The following is a 17,064-nucleotide window of genomic DNA, read 5'->3' as shown; positions in this document are numbered from 1 at the left end:
GAAAAATAAGTTCTGCTGAAAAGCATACTAGCATTATTAATAATTCTATAATAATTGTAAAATATGTTGTATTTATAATAAACTTTTAGTGAACAGATTCAATTTAACCTAACATTAAACATCAGTTATCTCCAGACCAATTCACTCCAGACATGTTGGGTTGCAGTTCCTGTGATTCAGTTGGAGTTCTGAGGTATTCACAGAAGAAGACTACTAGAACACACCCTTAATGACGTATGTTTTCTAAAACTTCCATAAATATTTGTATACATGCAAGTATTATTCATTGTGAATAAATAGACCAATCAGGGTTCTCTGCTTTAGTTAAAAATTGCTAGATGCAATCCATATTTTTTCTAGCTAAGGAGTACCATACAGTATGTATTTTCAGCCTGAGTCACTATAGAAATACTCAGCAGTAGCAGCACATGTCTAAAAGTCAACATCCTTCATCTCAGAAAACAGAAAATATTACCCACCCACTTTTTAAAAAATCAAACCAAAACATAATTTTAAAACTAATCAAACATATCCCTACACTGGCACGTAAGATTTTCCCCCAGGAGATGAAGCAAACAAGAAAAAGAAAATAAATCACACCTGACAGAAGTTAGTCACGCCATTTAGCACAGAGATAGGCAGGATCTCACATAGCATTTTTGTGACAATTAAATCCACCAAGGAATAGCTAAAATTTTGATATAGGCAGTGCCCTAATCTAAATCTTTTGCGCCCCAGTTAGTTGATTTTTAACCTATCTTCTTTGCTATCTGATTAATTTGAATGTAATATTCATTTTTTAAAGTACATAGGGATATTTAAAAGAAATTGAGAAGATAAAAGGGAGTTTTATCATACTTAAATAATAAACAATTTCTCCACAATTTTAACCAATTTTTTTTAATGAAAATAGTTCTATGTGGAATATAAAAAGACTATAAAGGTACTTATATGTTATATATACTTGAAGTATGCTTTGTATTTTGAATATTTTTACTGAACAATGGTCAAACAATCAATTAGATCATAGAAAAAAGAAGAGTCCTGATAAAATAAGTAAAAAAGTACAGGTAGTCCTCAACGTATGACCACATTTGGGCCCAAAATTTATGTTGGTAAGTGAGAAATTTGTTAGGTGAGCTTGCCCCATTTTATGACTTTTCTTGACACGTTTGTTAAGTGAATCACTGTAGTTGTTAAATTAGTTACCCAGTTGTTAAGTGAATCTGGCTTCCCCATTGACTTTACTTGTCAGGTCACAAAAGAGAATCACATGACCCCGGGACATTACAACCGTCATAAATGTGAGTCAGTTATCAAGCATTCGAATGTAAATCACGTGACCATGGGTATGCTGCAACAGTCATAAGAGTGAAAAATGGTCATAACTCACTTTTTCAGTGCCGTTGTAACGTCAAACGGTTACTAAGTGAATGTTGTAAGTCAAGGACTACCTATAAAATACTTTGTATTTGAATATGTTGTTCTAAACTAGCATAATTCAATTGTTCTGCAGCTTAAAAATATTATTTTGATTAATTTATTTTCTGCCCATAGAGTTTTTGGGTGGGGGATTTGAATATTGATTGCAAACTGACTGTTAGCTAGCACTGAAATGTGGCTGCAAAAAAGACAAATGCTGTTTCTAGTTGTTTCCGGAAGAATGTAATTTCTAAACTATGGGAAGCAACTGTTCAAAGCATGTTGTATCTTGCTCCACAATGCGAGACATTTAATGATAGACTTAAGTTATAGTAAAGCAATTTTCAACTGAATGTTAGAAAAAGACTTCTTAACACTAAGTGTAGTTCAACAGTGGAACCAATTCCTCAGAGTTAGTGGGTCCAGACAACAAAATACATTGTGAAATGGGAACCAAAACTTGTGAGCTTTCTGTAGCCTCCTCTGTAGTGACTTCAGGTCCAGCTGGGTCATAGTAGTTTGTATTTTCACTTTTTTTTATCAAAAAAGCATGCAAAAAATTAAAAGCTGGAAATGTTGGTGAGCCATAATCTACAAATTTATCACCAGTAAACCAGGGTTAATATCATTTGATGCTATTGGCACCAAATTTAGTACATTGGGCAAAAACACTACCAACAATGATTTGTCAAGTTCTTAAAGACTCTTGTTAGTTCCTGAAGTCTCCATTCTCAAAGTCTTTCCAAAATAAAAAGGTCAAGGTTTTTCTGTCAGTTGTCCAGCGTTGTCTGAAAACAATTTCCATGGACATGTGGCCAGCATGGCTATACACCAAAGGCGAATGGAACATTACCTTCCTACTGAAGTGGTACCTATTACTCTATTCGTATTTTCAGGCTTTCAAACTACTAGTGTGCAGGAGCAGGGGCAAGTAACAGGAGCTTATCACGTTACTCGGAGCTTGGGTCTTGAACCAGGGCTGTCAATTCTCCAGCTTACAAACTCAGCATCTTTAACCACTAAGCCATTGCACCTCCCCCCTTTCCAAAATATCTAGACATTAATGGCTATTTTAAAAGCCAGAAAACACATTATGTGAAGACCCAGCTCTCTGGAGAAGGCTCTAATGCTGAGAAAGTGGAAGGTAAGAGAAAAAGATAAAAACCAGCAAGCAAGGTGGTAGATTCAGTTGAAAGATCTTAAAGATCAGGTTTAGGAACAGATTGTCATGGAGAAAATTTATCTATACTGTCACTAGGTATTGAAATTGATTTGAATTGGCATAATCAATCAACCATTACTGATCTGACTTCAGAATCTCAATACTCAAAGAAATTACTAGTTTTTAATGTTTTTTTATTTTATTTAAAAATATTTTAATATTTCATGATTGGGAGTTTCTTTGCGACTAGCTTTTATTACTTCGCTATTTAACATTGTGCTGTTTTATTCTGCCTTGAGAGTACCTGCGGGGGGGGGGAGCCTGAACATTAATTAAACTAAAAAAATTGCTAGAATTTGAAACAAGTATTTTTTTTCCCAGATGATTCATACACTGCAAAGTGTTGTGTTTGATATAGAAGCCAAAGCTTTTCAGAAATTGGAGATAAGAAAAAAGGCAGGCTGACTTTGCTAAGATGCCGTATGCCTTTAGTTTTTCCTCCATGTGTGTTTTCAGGCATACATGTGTAACAAATGCCAAAGAATTATACAATGTAGAAAGTATTAATACAAAGGCAGGGACAACAGGAACTTCCTGAAGTCTTTAAACTAGCATATAGGAAGCCCTTTTAAGCTTTTATCAGAGTTTAAAAGAGAGAGAGAGAGAGTGGAGGAGGAGGGAAGCAAACATGATCTATTGTTAATTACCTGTAAAGTAGGGCTTTAGCCACTTCCCCTATTCCTAAGAGTTCTGAAGTGAAACCTGAATGAAGCCACCCATTGTTTTCTATTGTGCAAAAGCCAGAAGCAAATAGGGTTCATATTGCAGCTCTGAAAGGCAACAGGAAATTGGCACACAGCTAATCTGACCTGAACTATTCATAGTAACAAAAGGCTACATTCCTGCTCAAGCATTCCCCATTACAAATCCAATGCAGAGCTGTTGGAAGGACTAACGAATAAATTTGTGGAAATAAAAGCTTTTTTTCATTTAAAAAGTTTCAGAAACATGTACACCAGAAAGTAACATTAGGTATGTGATATTGTTCCCAGGCACCACATTGTTGGGGTTTTTTTTTAAAAAAATGTCAAACTTGGAAACACTGACTTCTTACACAGTAATCTAAAAATTTTGTATCTCATCACTCATACTGCTCTCAAGTAACCCAAATACCTCCACTTATATGTTATCAATTGTTGAACATAGGTAAAATGCTCCATGCCAACCTTCAGGGGCATGCAAGTAGAAGTACAGGGGAAACTGTTTGTCTTAAGAAATTGTTTAGAAATGCTTATTATGGAACAATTCAGGGAACTAATATGCCAAGATGTATTATTTTACTTTTGATGCAGCGTGCCATTGTACATAGTACTGAACACACAAATATAGGATACATATTAGCCATTCAAATTATTCAGTGTCATGGTTTTGAAATTTACAGACTAGAAAACTCTGATGTTTGACTTACTTATCCACTTCACTAAATGGCTGCATTCATACAGCATACTAAACTTGGTTAGCTTTTTTGTGAGTGCAGTGGAGTAGGGTGGCTTAATATGTTGTATAAGTCCAAGACACTTGGTTAGGCTTTGGTTTGATGCATTATGCAAAGTAAGACTAGGTGAAGCATTAGGTTGAACAGTTTAATGATGAATTAATGCATTGAGCGCTACAAATGGAAAAATCTTTCATTCAGAGATTGGCTTTTGGTTTTGCAAGAGGAGTAAGATATTATAGCAGGATTTCTCCTTTCCCTTACAATTTATTACTGTTCCAAAGCATTCACATACCTTCACCTAAGTGATGAAAACTTCAAATAACGGTTTTCATGAATGAAACTCAGGTGTCCCTTTCACAAATTGGAGTAAAATCAGGATTTCAGCCACTACATTTAGCAGTTCTGTCACTATTCATCATAATGGTTTTAATACATACTTTTAAGAAGTGCTGTATAAACATGTACGCAACCAAACTGCTTTGGATCTCAGTTTAATGTGTCTGTAATTTCCAAAGTTTGGTATGTAATTTAATTCCCATAGCTATACTACCCTGGTATTCCATCATACTTAATGTTTCTGTTCCAGTGTTCTTTGAGTCTGTTTTCATACGCAAATATATATAATGAAAATTATGGAATGAAACTGAATTTTAAAATGTATTTAAAAATGATCTAATAAGCACACTTTGTTTATGTGAATAAACACCATTTGATACATGCCAATAATCATTTTTACCAGACACATAGAAGCCAGGCTGCCATTGTAAGACTTTCATAGGCAGTGCAACTAGAGTAGATTTAAATTATAAACCTATTACTGAAAATTGTGCATGACCCACTTAAATATCTGACAGCTTTAGGAAATTATTAACTAACATGTAGAATCCATAGTCTCAATGATTGCTGATTTAAAGTAAACAATATAACCACATCTTTGGAACTTCAGCTTTCAACTCACTAATTGATCAGCTTAATAATAGAGATAATTTAGTGGATAATACTGAGCAGAATGATAATTCTGACAGTACCCTAATTGATTTTTTAAGTCATCACTGTAGTTTACTTCCTCTGATTTAAGAATTAAATTCATGATTGGTTGTGGTTAATACATGTTACAATCTACTGGTTTTAAAAAGTGGAAAAGAATTGTAATGTAAAATATGAATCACTGGCATCTTTTGAAAACAGTATGCCTATCAATATAGATATGCTGCATTGTCTTCCAAGTCATTCATTCTGAGCCTAAGATCTATTTACCCATTCCTAAATGGTGTATTGGGATATTTTCTACTGCTGAATTCTTGTTACCCTTCAGCTTATGATCAACAGTCACATCAAACCAGATCTGTCAGTGTACTACAAATTCTGCTAATATACTTTAACTCCCACATCATCTGTATACAAAACCAGATGTGAACTGGTCTGGCTGCTTATCAAAATTATAACTAAAAAATTTAAGATATTTTCTAATTGCAACTTTTTCTTTAATTGCCAGGTTTAGTTTTTTTAAAAAAACCAACAATATTATTACAAATATTTTTTTAAAGCTTGACTTCTCAAGAACCTGAAAACCATGCTTGAACCATGAATTAAAATGGGTTGAACAATGGATTACACTGGGATGAATCCAACGGTTTCCTTCTTCTAGAATCAATTTATTTTCAGATACCGTATTTTTATATATGTGTGAATTTCAAAACATAAAAACTATGGAGGCCATCAATCTCCTACTTTGACTTTCAATGAGTCTAAAATCATATTTAGTATTTTCTAGCACACCCTTCTCAGGGTTGTGACAATTTAAAGCCTGTATTATTGCCATTTTAAAAGCACAACAATATCCAGATGGTGTAAATGCTGCTGCAAATCACTAGTTGGGAAAAGCTCCTAGCATCAAAACAAGATGCATATTTTATTTGATTTTTATCCTGACTTTATAAGTAACTCAAGGCCATGAACATACCTAATACTCCTTCCTTGTCCTTTTTTTCCATCCAACACACACACATACATTTTGTCATTCCATGAACTGCATAAATCTTGACTACTTAAAAGGAGATCTCATCCATGTTTGTGCCTTGATATGAATGTCATGTTTGACTCTGAAGGCACAGCTGGAAGCTAAACCTTTTTCTGACAGATAGATGACAATTAGCTTTCGTTTAAAATATAACTTCCTCGTATCTCAGCCATCTGAGAATGTCAGCCATATACTTTAGGTAATATAAATCATATTCAATATTTATTGTCTTTAACAGGTGACAATTTCAAGTTAAATGTGATTTCTACTTGAATGGGGAGATCAGCAGAAAACTGATATAAATTGTATATCCTCCTCCCACAACCCACCCCCTCCCAACCAAAACAGAATAATAAACCTTCTATATTGTAAAGAAAACTATTCATCTTCTTTATATGGCCACACATCTCACAAAGTATCTAGACATGCCCATCTAGTATCCAGAAACTGGGCTGTTTTAAAAGAGCTTTGATTTACTGTAATTCCAGGTTTCTCAAATTATGGGTTAAGAGTAAATTTAGAGGTGAGAAGATCTTTTTTTTTAAAAAAAAAAATCTTGATACAGGCACAGACATAGCAGAAACACTGTCAAAACTCACTTAGGCTTTGCTCCTCATGCTCTCTATGCAAACATTCAGATTAGTTATGGCAATTCAAATGTTTAAAAAGCCCATGATTAAATGTGGAGTATTTGTTTCTTGTCCAACCCTAACACATAGGAATTCATTATTTTATTTGGGGAAGAGTCACACACTCTTATCATTTTAAATGGTCATAGTACTACAATGTTGACAATGCTTGTGTTAATCACATGTTGAAAAAAAAATCTACTTTAAATCCAAACTGCTTGCATACATATGTTTAGCCTGATATTTAATAGGGAACATGTCACATGTTTACTTTTCCAGGGAAAGTTGACTGTGGTTTTGGAACTGGAAAGAGCATGCCATGTCTCAATACCACTAGCATATAATTTGACACTTTTCCCAACCGTATAGTTACATCACATAGTATATTGCAGATCATTTTAATGTTTCATGTACCTAGCTAGAATCAGTTCTCCCTGAAATAAATCAATATAAAAACATAACAGACCCATTAATTTATGATGTATAAGGCCTTAAGCTAGCCTTAGTATAGTAAGGCTAGTTTAAGGCCAACTTTACAACAGTGAGAATACAGGTAGTCCTCGACTTACAACATTCATTTAGCAACCGTTCAAAGTTACAACAGCACTGAAAATAGTGACTTATAACCATTTTTCACACTTACAGCCACTGCAGCATCCCAATGGTCACATTATTTACATTCAGATGCTTGACAACTGACTCATATGTATGACGGTTGCAGTGTTCAGGAGTCATTTTGCGACCTTCTGAGAAAGTCAATGGAGAACCCAGATTCACTTAACAACCGTGTTACTAATTTAACAACTACAGTGATTCATTTAACAAATGTGGGAAGAAAAGTCATAAAATGGGACAAATTTACTTAACTAATTTTTCACTTAACAACATAAATTTTAGGCTCAGCTGTGATCATAAGTTGAAGACTACCTGTACTTGAATAAAAAAAATGCATATATAGCAATTCTATCCATACTCCGAATGCCTCCCAGACCAATACTTATGCAACTCCACTACAAGACCAGGGCTTCTTTGTGCATTTCTAAAGGATGGAAAAGGATGGGATTTTGTGCAAGTTCTATAAAGCAAGAAAAGTAGCGAAAAAGCAGCTTACAGGAAATATCACCCTTCTCAGATAGAACAGAGCAGGGCAATCATTAAGAATTCAGTACACATAGTCAGAGCACCTAGAACCACATTCCCCTAGAAAAAAGTTACATATTTTACTTTTTTCTTCTGAAAAAGAAAAGCTACCAGAAAACTGGAAATAAGACTGTGTTTATTAAATATTTTGATAAAACCAGGGCACAAAAGTTTATATGCAAAGATTGGAATATTCTACTATATTCAGAGAAAGTGCAAAGACTAGATAAACCAAAGATTTTGAAGTGGGGTAATTTTTTCTTCACCCCTTCTTCTGCAAACAGAAACACATCCAGAGGAGTTCATCGTGGATTGATTTTGGCTTTGAGTTTGTCTTTGCTAAATTAAAGTGCTAGTGTGAGATATCAAGACAGAGGGAAATCAAATGATAAAATGTCAGTACTCAATAAATTGACTTTTCCTCTCAGGAAAGGCTTTGATGTTGAGTGATTAACATACAGTGAGTGTTTTTACATAAACTTTTTAATAATTCAATGAAAAGAAAAACACTGCATGAGCCTATGTTGCTTCTATCACAAGAGCTGAGCTTACTCAGATCCTCCACATGAATGAAGAAAGCATGATCAACAGTGTAGCTATTGACACAAACCAAAAAGAAACTATGGTGCAGAAACATATTTCCATGAAAAATGCAAAGCAATAAAGGCAATTTATATAAACATTTCAGGTATCACTAGTTCCAGATGACACAAGTGAATGCTACATCCTTATGCATAGTTATGGCAAAGGGTTCAGAACACCACTAAGAGAGAAATTGTTACACTAATTCTTATTAAAACTTTTGTGTAATCATTAGGAAGCTAGAAGAGAACCATAATGAGCCACTTTAAAAACTAGATTCACCTGAAAGCTTCAAAGCTCACTATAGTATTGCCTTTTTTTAAATTTAGAAGTTTTAAAATAAATGTGATTTATTAAGCTGGTTGAATTATATGGCACATAGTGTAGTTAAATAACACACAGGATTTCTGAATATGGACATGCATTCTTGGTTATTTTAGAGAAATCAAGCACTTACACTATGGGTAATGTTATTTTTATAAATGCCATGTAAGGGTTTAGAGGCAAAACAACCAGTGTAAAGAACATCAGTTAACAGGTTCAGTGGTATCAATTCAATTAAATATATTTTATTAATATAGTAGGCACCAAATAGGTCCACAAGTATCGTTTATTCTGAATTCTGGAAACAGAATCTTTTGGGGGAAAACCATGAACATAATTTGAAAAATGAGGTATTTAGGAATTCTCATTTTTCTTTCCCAAACTCTTATTGTTTGGTATCTTGTTTTCACACCTTAGAAATATTATCTTAAAAACAATTAAAAGAATGAAAATCAATGTATAGTTTATGAAAAACTCTACAGTTGCACAAATATAGCTTGGGCTGTGCATGTTTTCAAATGAGCAAGATACAATGCTGAAAAGCACTTCAGAGCAAAAATCTGATTATTATTGAGAAAAGTGATTTCATAGTCATGAAAACTTGAGAAAAGAGATAAGCGGCAGTGGCCTTACAGTGAAGTCCTATACAAGCCTATTCAGAAGTGAAGTCCCACTGAGTACGGTGGGCCTATCTCCAAAGAAAGTGGTAAAGGACTGTACAGTCTTTCTTCTAATACTGCTAAGAACAAACAGCTCTACTAACAAATAAAGAACCCAAGACATTTTAATTAATTATTATATTTTCTGCATTATAGTTTAACATACATACTTTCCTTGTGTCACCCTTATTTTCATTAAATGTTGATATTTTGTAATATTCAGACAGGAATACATTTTTGGAACAGGTTTTTATAATAAATATCATAAAATAATAGAGATTTACATAATAAATATTCTTTACAATAAAAAAGTTTTAACAGACCTTTGTCTTAAAAATAGTCAGAATTCAACTTTGTGATTTTACATAAAATATACAAAAAGCACCACAATATGTGGCTAAGGCAATAAAAATAGAAGAGGAAAGTTACTCAGCCCGAGGGTGAATTAAACTTTTTAAACCACAGAAATAGAAGGGTTAAGAAATCAAAGAAGGCTTATACAACTTAAATTGTATTACTACCTGTATTATTCAGATATGAAGAAACCAACTTTAGTATCAAAATAAAAGTGACAGATAGGCTGTGTGTGTGTGTGTGTGTGTGTGTGTGTGTGTGTGTGTGTCTGAAAACAACAGAAGCTTATGAACAAACCTGTAATGATGGCAATGAAGGTAAATATTTAAAATCTGGATTGAAAAAAATAGTAGCCAAGGAATGAGCAAACTGTAGGTGGTTAATTTTTTAAAAAATGGGGGTGGATGGGCAGGAGACTAGGTTTACTAAATTTCAACCCATCTTTTTTTCTTTCCTTTCCGCTTTGTTTAATGGAAATAACTGGATTGTGCAGCCTTTTTTTAAAAAGGGGAATGGGAAGAATTGGGAAAAAAAAACACTTGAAAGTAATTAAAGTTAGTTAAAAATAGAACAAAACAAAACAAAACAGCCTCTTTGGAAAGTTGTTTGCAGAATAAAGGACTTCAGAAAAACCCAGTACCCTCATTACTTCTTTCAGGAGTCTATTACTCAGAGTCCTGAGATGACTTGCCAAGATGAAAAAAGACACCAGCACATGAGCCACACTTACCGAAGGCCACTGCATTCAGATTTGCCCTTCACTGAGATAAGCAAAGGAAGTGAAAGAGGATCTTGGGCATGATAAGAAAAAAGGGGAATGAAGACAGAAAAGTCAGCCACAATCTGAGAGATGGTGTCTGAGGAACTGAATCTTTCTCTCCAGAAATCAGGAGGGCTTGCCTTGACCCCTAGATGGACAACTTTCCAGTTTACAATAAACTGTATTGGAGTTTTTGCACCGGCATCCTGGACGATTCATCCAATCGTAACACCCACGGCACAGTTTTAGGCATCCTTTTGCAGGAGGGTAACAGAGCAGGCAAGGAAGAAACAAAGCCATGGCCCCCATGCATAGGTACCGTGAGCAGCAGTGTGACTGGGAGCATGAGCATGGATTATCCGCGTACGAGTCCCCTTCATCATCGTTGGAACAGTGGTAGAAAATTCCTTTGACCAGACACATACAGGTGCTATATTCCACCAGGCTTTCTGCTGAGCACAAGCACTGTCTGTTGCAGGCCAAGCAAGAAGGCAAGGCCCTGGGTGCTGTGCATTCTCCACATTTGCACTTCCCACACTGTTCACATATGAACTTATGTTGAGTAGAATCCTCTTTCAAAGGACTTTTCAGGTCATCTACAATCAAAGATGATGGCTTGGGTTGCGTCCTGATTGGCCTTTCAAATCTCTGACCCGGGCCCAGCCTTGATGGTGGTGATCTTAATAGAAGGCCCTGCTCTGAAGAAGCACTGCTGTTGCTTCCAGAACTAGCTGCACTTCCAGTGCTTGTAGATCTGCTCAAAACAGGAACCCTTGAGTTGTGTTGATGTAGCACATGTCCAGGATGGCTGGGTCTGGGCTCATAATTATTATTCACATTTATTGGTAAGATTTCATGAGTCCTTTCATGTTTTTCTTGTCTTGGAGCTGTTCGTGGAGCAGACTTTTTCACCACAGATGGACCTTCAGTGTATTCATTGCTACCCCTGAGAGTCTTGATCTGGTCCAGTGACAAGATGGCAGCTGCCTGAATATCTCTTTCATAGTCCAACCTCTGCCGGTTGTCCAGAAAAAGCTGCTGGACAACTAACGAACTGCTGTTTCCATGCTGACCTGTGGACTCCATCGGTAGTGGTCTCTAATTCTGGCATTCACCAGAAACTGGGCATGCATCTGAAATCCTAAAAGGAAGGAAGAAAATTGGAAAGATGAGTAAGTTCCAAGAAGTTTTTTTGGGAAAAAAATTTAACCTTTTACAACAAGCCACAATATTGCCCCAATATCCTAATAGAGACAGATAGGGAAATTGCCCTAAGTTAGGCACACCAATATAGATGACAACATAAACAAAATATACTGAAATTATTGTGGTTAAAAATCAAGCATTTTGCTTTTTAGTAAATTGTAATGTGATTTCATTTTTAAGTATAATATTATGGTTTCACTGCATTTGATCAAAAGTAGATTCTTTACTGCCTCACATGCTATCGCAAAAGTAGTATAATTATTTCTGCTCCATTGCCACCAGTTATCATTCGATTGCAACATAAAACATGCAAAGCCACACCAAGTTTCAGAGCATATGATAAAGATTGATAGAACACATTCAAATTCTAAACAAAAGGAGACGTGAAAATTCTTAATTAGATTTTTGGTAGGCTGTTTTACTTGTCCAAGCTGCATTCTAAGACCATTCTTTATTTTAAACATTGTCAGCTTAGCAGTACTTTTAGTTGTAATTCCATGATGCCTCAAGCCAATTACCAATGGGAAAAGTATGTGAATCATTTCTGGGCAGTGTGCATTTATGTAATGCATACATACATACATACATTCAATGTCTAGTGCTTGTTAGAGCAAAACACCAGATGTAAACAACATCCTGTTACACAACATCTTTCTCCAAGGGCCCATGCATATAATGCAGGGTGTGAAAGGAGGTAGAGGAAGGAAAGGATATCAGGAGAAGAGATAGGCAAATAACCCACTACATTTATCAGATCTTTGCAAATGTACCTGCAGGTTCTTTGGATGAATAAGACGCTAGAGGGAAAAAAAGACCTAAGCATGATGTGTGATGAGAAAAGCATACCATAGATAGACAAGATTCAAAACATTCCTTTTCATATTAATTTAAAAAAGAGAAAGCGAAACTTGAATCTGTATTTACTTTCTTGAGACCACTATGACAACCGTTAATACAGGTTTTTGTGGAAAGTGCTCTACACAAAGACAGACAATTTTTGACCATGACAATTTTGAATGAGATACAGCCCATGATTTGGAAAAATATCCCCATAATTTCTCATCTGAGTTAATGTAAAATAAGGTATAAAATAAGGCTGTGCAGCACTTGACCAATATGCCCAAAATGTCACATAAACCTTTAGTATGCAAAGACTCAAAAAGCTGAAAGTCATCTAACTAGTTTAGAGCTGAGAAAAAAATTTGAACTAAATATTCACAATATTTTGCTTTATAAAACAGGCCACATTATTTTTTAAATATATTTAAGTTGTATGTATCTTATACATCATGTTGTGAGCTGCTTTGAAAGGCCAAACAGAAGTAAGAAATTGAGCTATAGCATTTGAAACTGTGGTAATATAATTATAAACGGAAGCTTACCATTTAGTAATTATACAAATTAAATAACTGCTTTCCAGCAAAAAATGCTACCTTACTTTCCACATACTTATAGAAACACATTTTTATACACCCACCCAGACACCACAGGCCAGAACACAAATATAATCCACACAATAACCTTTCCATAAAGTTCTAGAAACTATTCAAAAAAATTCTACTGGGATAAAAGAGAAGACTGGAAATTAGATTATTTTTTCTTAGACAGTTGTGGCTTTCAAAAATCTAATTATGTACAAGAAACAGCAAGATGGAATGTAATTATTTTGTTCCTTCTTTAAAAAGTAGAGTTTATTTGGAAGTGACTTCTGATTGTTCCAGAGTACTTATTTTCTAAAATGTTTTGGATGCTATAGCCTGATTAAGTTAAAAAAAAAGACTACTTCTCTTAGATAGTAAGTTGTACAACTGATACCCAAAATCAGGATTGTTTTTATTAGTTTTAAGTCCCGTGCTTTGTGGGACAAAGCCTGACATGTTTCTTGATTTACTTCATTACTAGCCTTCAAAATGGTAGGAAGGTGAACAAGCCCTACAAAAATCTGGTTTCCCTGGACTTGAGAGAAACGGAGCAGCAACAGGCTGGTGAGGCAGTGGTTGCACTGCCCACATGCAATCTGAGCTCAGAGAGAGCAATGAATGCAGAGCTGGATAGAAAAAGAAAAAGTTATGAATGAAAACAAGGGATTTTTTTTCACCCCCCATTTGCAGAATAGGAGGGGAATCGGCTAAGGTTACTATTACCTCAGGGGGGCGGACTTTCCAATGCTTAAAGCTGCACTGCCTCCTGTACCTTTCAAGACAAATATGGAAGATTTGTGTGTGCTAGTTTGAGCATGCAGGGATTCCCCCCTCCCTTTTCCCTTCAATGATTTCTAAGAAGGTGGGGGAGGGCGGGGAAGCCTTTTTATCTCTGCCTGAAACACCATTTCCTTCTTGCAGCCTCCCTGCCTCTTCAGTGACCCACTAGAATCTCGCCCATATTGCAAGGGAAAATCCCTCCACTATTGACTACACATAGTTCATGCACACACACATACACACACACACACATTTTTAAGATCTGCATTCTTAGAAAAAACTGTTGGGGATTATTTAGTGAACTATTTGAAACAAAAAGTCGACCTTGCTTCTTAGCATAAAATCCGCGGAATTAGTAGGGATTATTATGACATCCACCTGTCCTCAACACACTTCACATCCACAGAACGGCATGTAGCAGAGTAGAGCTCTAATTCCTGTGATGAAAAAAATAAATCCAATCCCTTTTTTTTTTTTTAAAGTGTTTTACAATATGTGGCCAACACAGTTACACAATTGTATACTCTCCTTTCTGAGCCATATCTGTACTCTTGAGAATAAACAAGACAACTCTGATAGGGCTGGACAGAGCAGTTTCCAGAAACATATGTGCAAGCATACCATCAGCAACAGTAGAAGCAAGACCCAACCTGGTCAACTTATTTCGGCATCATCCAACAATCAAGCAATCCAAAATGATTTCCTTCCAGGGTCACCTGTGCCAAACGCGATCAAAAGACTACACCAGAGGAGTGGGTTAAAGACCTGGCATTGGCATCAAAGATCTCTAACGGTCAAAAAAGGGCATACTTCTCCACCGAAGCAGTTGGCAGCAAAGGTCGGCAGGTCTTAACTCTTTGATCCAGCCACCCCACTTCTCTTTACAACAACACGCACGCCTATGCCTTGTCCGAAGTCACAAGTTCAGAGCCCAGCAAATCTGGGCTGGAAGACAATCGAAGCCGCCTCTCTTTAAGCCAAGGAAATCTATGCAAACGAGCCCTCCAGCGATCGCAGCGCCACCCTCGGATCCCCTCTTCAAGCTGGGCCCACAGAAAACTCCTCTAACTAGGAAGGGGACATGCCAGGGCACCTGCTGAATACTTGAGCGCCACACGTGCAAAAAAAAAAGGCAGCGAGAATCCATTTTGCAAGCCAAGTTAGGACAAGAAAGGGGACGGGCACAAACTTACGTTTTTGAATGGCAAATCCGCGTGAAGGCACCTCCCTGCTAAGTTAGATCCATAAGGTAGCGTGCGAGGCTCAGAGAAGTCTTAAAGCTCAGGAAAACTCATTCCAGAGGGCAAAACCTTCTCGGCTCCCCCCAACCTTTGCTCTCCAGCTGTCGTCTGGTCCGAGAAGCCAAGTTTGTTTCTCTTCGCCTTTTCTCGACTCGCGCCCAGCGGTCGCAAAATCCTGGTCCTCGAACGAAAGGCAGCCCAACTCGTTCGCCCCCCCAAACAGCTCGCCTTCCCAACACAAACATTCAAAGGGGTGTCTGCTTACACTGCGCGCCCCTGCCCTGCAACTAGTTACTCGGGAAATTTTCTCCAAAGAGCAAATCCCAAAGAGTCTTCTTCGGTAGTCGGTAGGAGAAGAGGCCGAACTGGTTTTGCAAATTCGGGCTACAGCTTTTCCACCACGCGCTGCATCCACACAGCCCGAGAGAGGGTCGCTCCTAAGCGGAGAATGACTTCGGAGGGGGGTGGGGGGAAAAAAAAAAACCACCAGAAAGGAGTAGCCGCCTTTTCGCGAAGCAAGCTTGCTGCGGCACGTTCGCTTCTCCCTCCTGCCTTCCGCCAAGTTGGAGCTTTTTCTTTTTCTTTTTTTCCCTTTGGAGGCGCAGATTTTCCCCTCCCAGTCAGGCGCGCGTGTAGCAGATAAGTCCAACCACTTCCTCGACTCTAACCTTCTTTTCACCACATGGTCCTTGGCCCGCAGCTTTCCGCTCCAACCTTAAGCGAAGCAAAGTGCAAGGGAAATGCCTGGGGGAGGGGAGGAAATCTAACATCAATAAAAAATGCAACCAGGAGGCGCAAGACATCCTCGCGGGCGTAACAGAAGAGGCAAGAAGCAAAGCTACCATGTGCTTCTTGGCGCAGCTTGGTTGACAGGCTGATTGCACCAACAATCTCACTGGGGAGGAGGGAGGAGTAGCCCTAGAGAGTCAATACATCTCCCCTCTCTCTTTCTCTCTCTCTCCTCACACGCACACAGACACACGCACGCATACAGTTGGTGTTTGAGCTGAATACCCGTGTAACCCGAAAAGGTACAAAGGTTGCAAAAGGATTTCACGGAGGGAGGACAAATGGCGCACTGTTTTGGGTTTTTTGTTTTTTTTTTTTGCATTCGTTAAATTCCCCCAAAAGAGTTACTGGATCTACATTTGAAACAACTTAGCTGCTTTACTTATTAAGGGTGTTGCAGATCGTTAAACCATCAAAAACTCACGAATGTCAATACTGGTATCCATTTATTTTAAACGTTTCCAAAGCCGGGAGCGTTTAAGCCATAAGTTGGTTGCACCCACTTACAGATACGCGCATTTAAAATGAATCTCTCTCTCTCTCTTACACGCACTCGCACTCGCACACGCACAGCACCTGAGCTACTTCCGAAAGCCTTGCAAAAACCTCCAGATCGTGATTACCGAATGCAAAGGTTAGGAGCCGTTCCCTTAAATTAAATCCCACGGGAATAGAATTAAATCGAAGTCGCCTGCTCGGAGAGACGGCAGTTGGTTGACTTTGCCCGCTGCAGCTATCACTTTGCAAGCTCTTTTGTGCGCGAGCGTAGCTGTTTCAGAACGAGCTAAACTCCGCACGGCAGCATTTCAGCACGGAGCCCCCACCTCAATCCTTCCTCACGCCTCCAGTGATGTCAATCTGTCACTCAGAGAGCGACCAGAAAAACCCGGAGTGGAGTTTCTTCCCCGCAGCTACACTGTTTCATCTTACTCATTCATGTCTCTGAGCGTCCCAGTTATAATGATTGTTTACCAACCTTCTTCATGTTTTCCCCTTCACGTCACGAAAAATAATACGAGAAGTAATGTTGCCCTGACTTGGATTATTTGCAGACACAATTTTTTAAAATGCCTCTCT

The 17,064-nt window shown here is 37.4% G+C and overlaps 1 protein-coding gene across 1 annotated transcript; it reads right to left on the bottom strand.

Moving 5' to 3' along the window:
- Window positions 1-10,368: 10,368 nt before the first annotated feature.
- SPRY1 (sprouty RTK signaling antagonist 1) lies at window positions 10,369-15,262 on the bottom strand. Its single transcript, XM_015811484.1, has 2 exons — window positions 15,151-15,262; window positions 10,369-11,691 (listed from the first exon to the last, which is right to left on the bottom strand). Exon 2 carries the CDS (start codon window positions 11,634-11,636, stop codon window positions 10,677-10,679), a length of 960 nt encoding a protein of 319 aa, XP_015666970.1. The 5' UTR covers window positions 11,637-11,691; window positions 15,151-15,262; the 3' UTR covers window positions 10,369-10,676.
- Between the last annotated feature and the right edge of the window lie 1,802 nt (window positions 15,263-17,064).

This window comes from Protobothrops mucrosquamatus, unplaced genomic scaffold, assembly GCF_001527695.2.
Source record: "Protobothrops mucrosquamatus isolate PMUCROS unplaced genomic scaffold, P.Mucros_1.0 scaffold_50, whole genome shotgun sequence".
In the NCBI taxonomy this organism is placed as follows: Eukaryota; Metazoa; Chordata; class Lepidosauria; order Squamata; family Viperidae; genus Protobothrops; species Protobothrops mucrosquamatus.
Note: the sequence above shows the minus strand (reverse complement) of the source record. Positions and strands in the feature narration are given on the sequence as shown.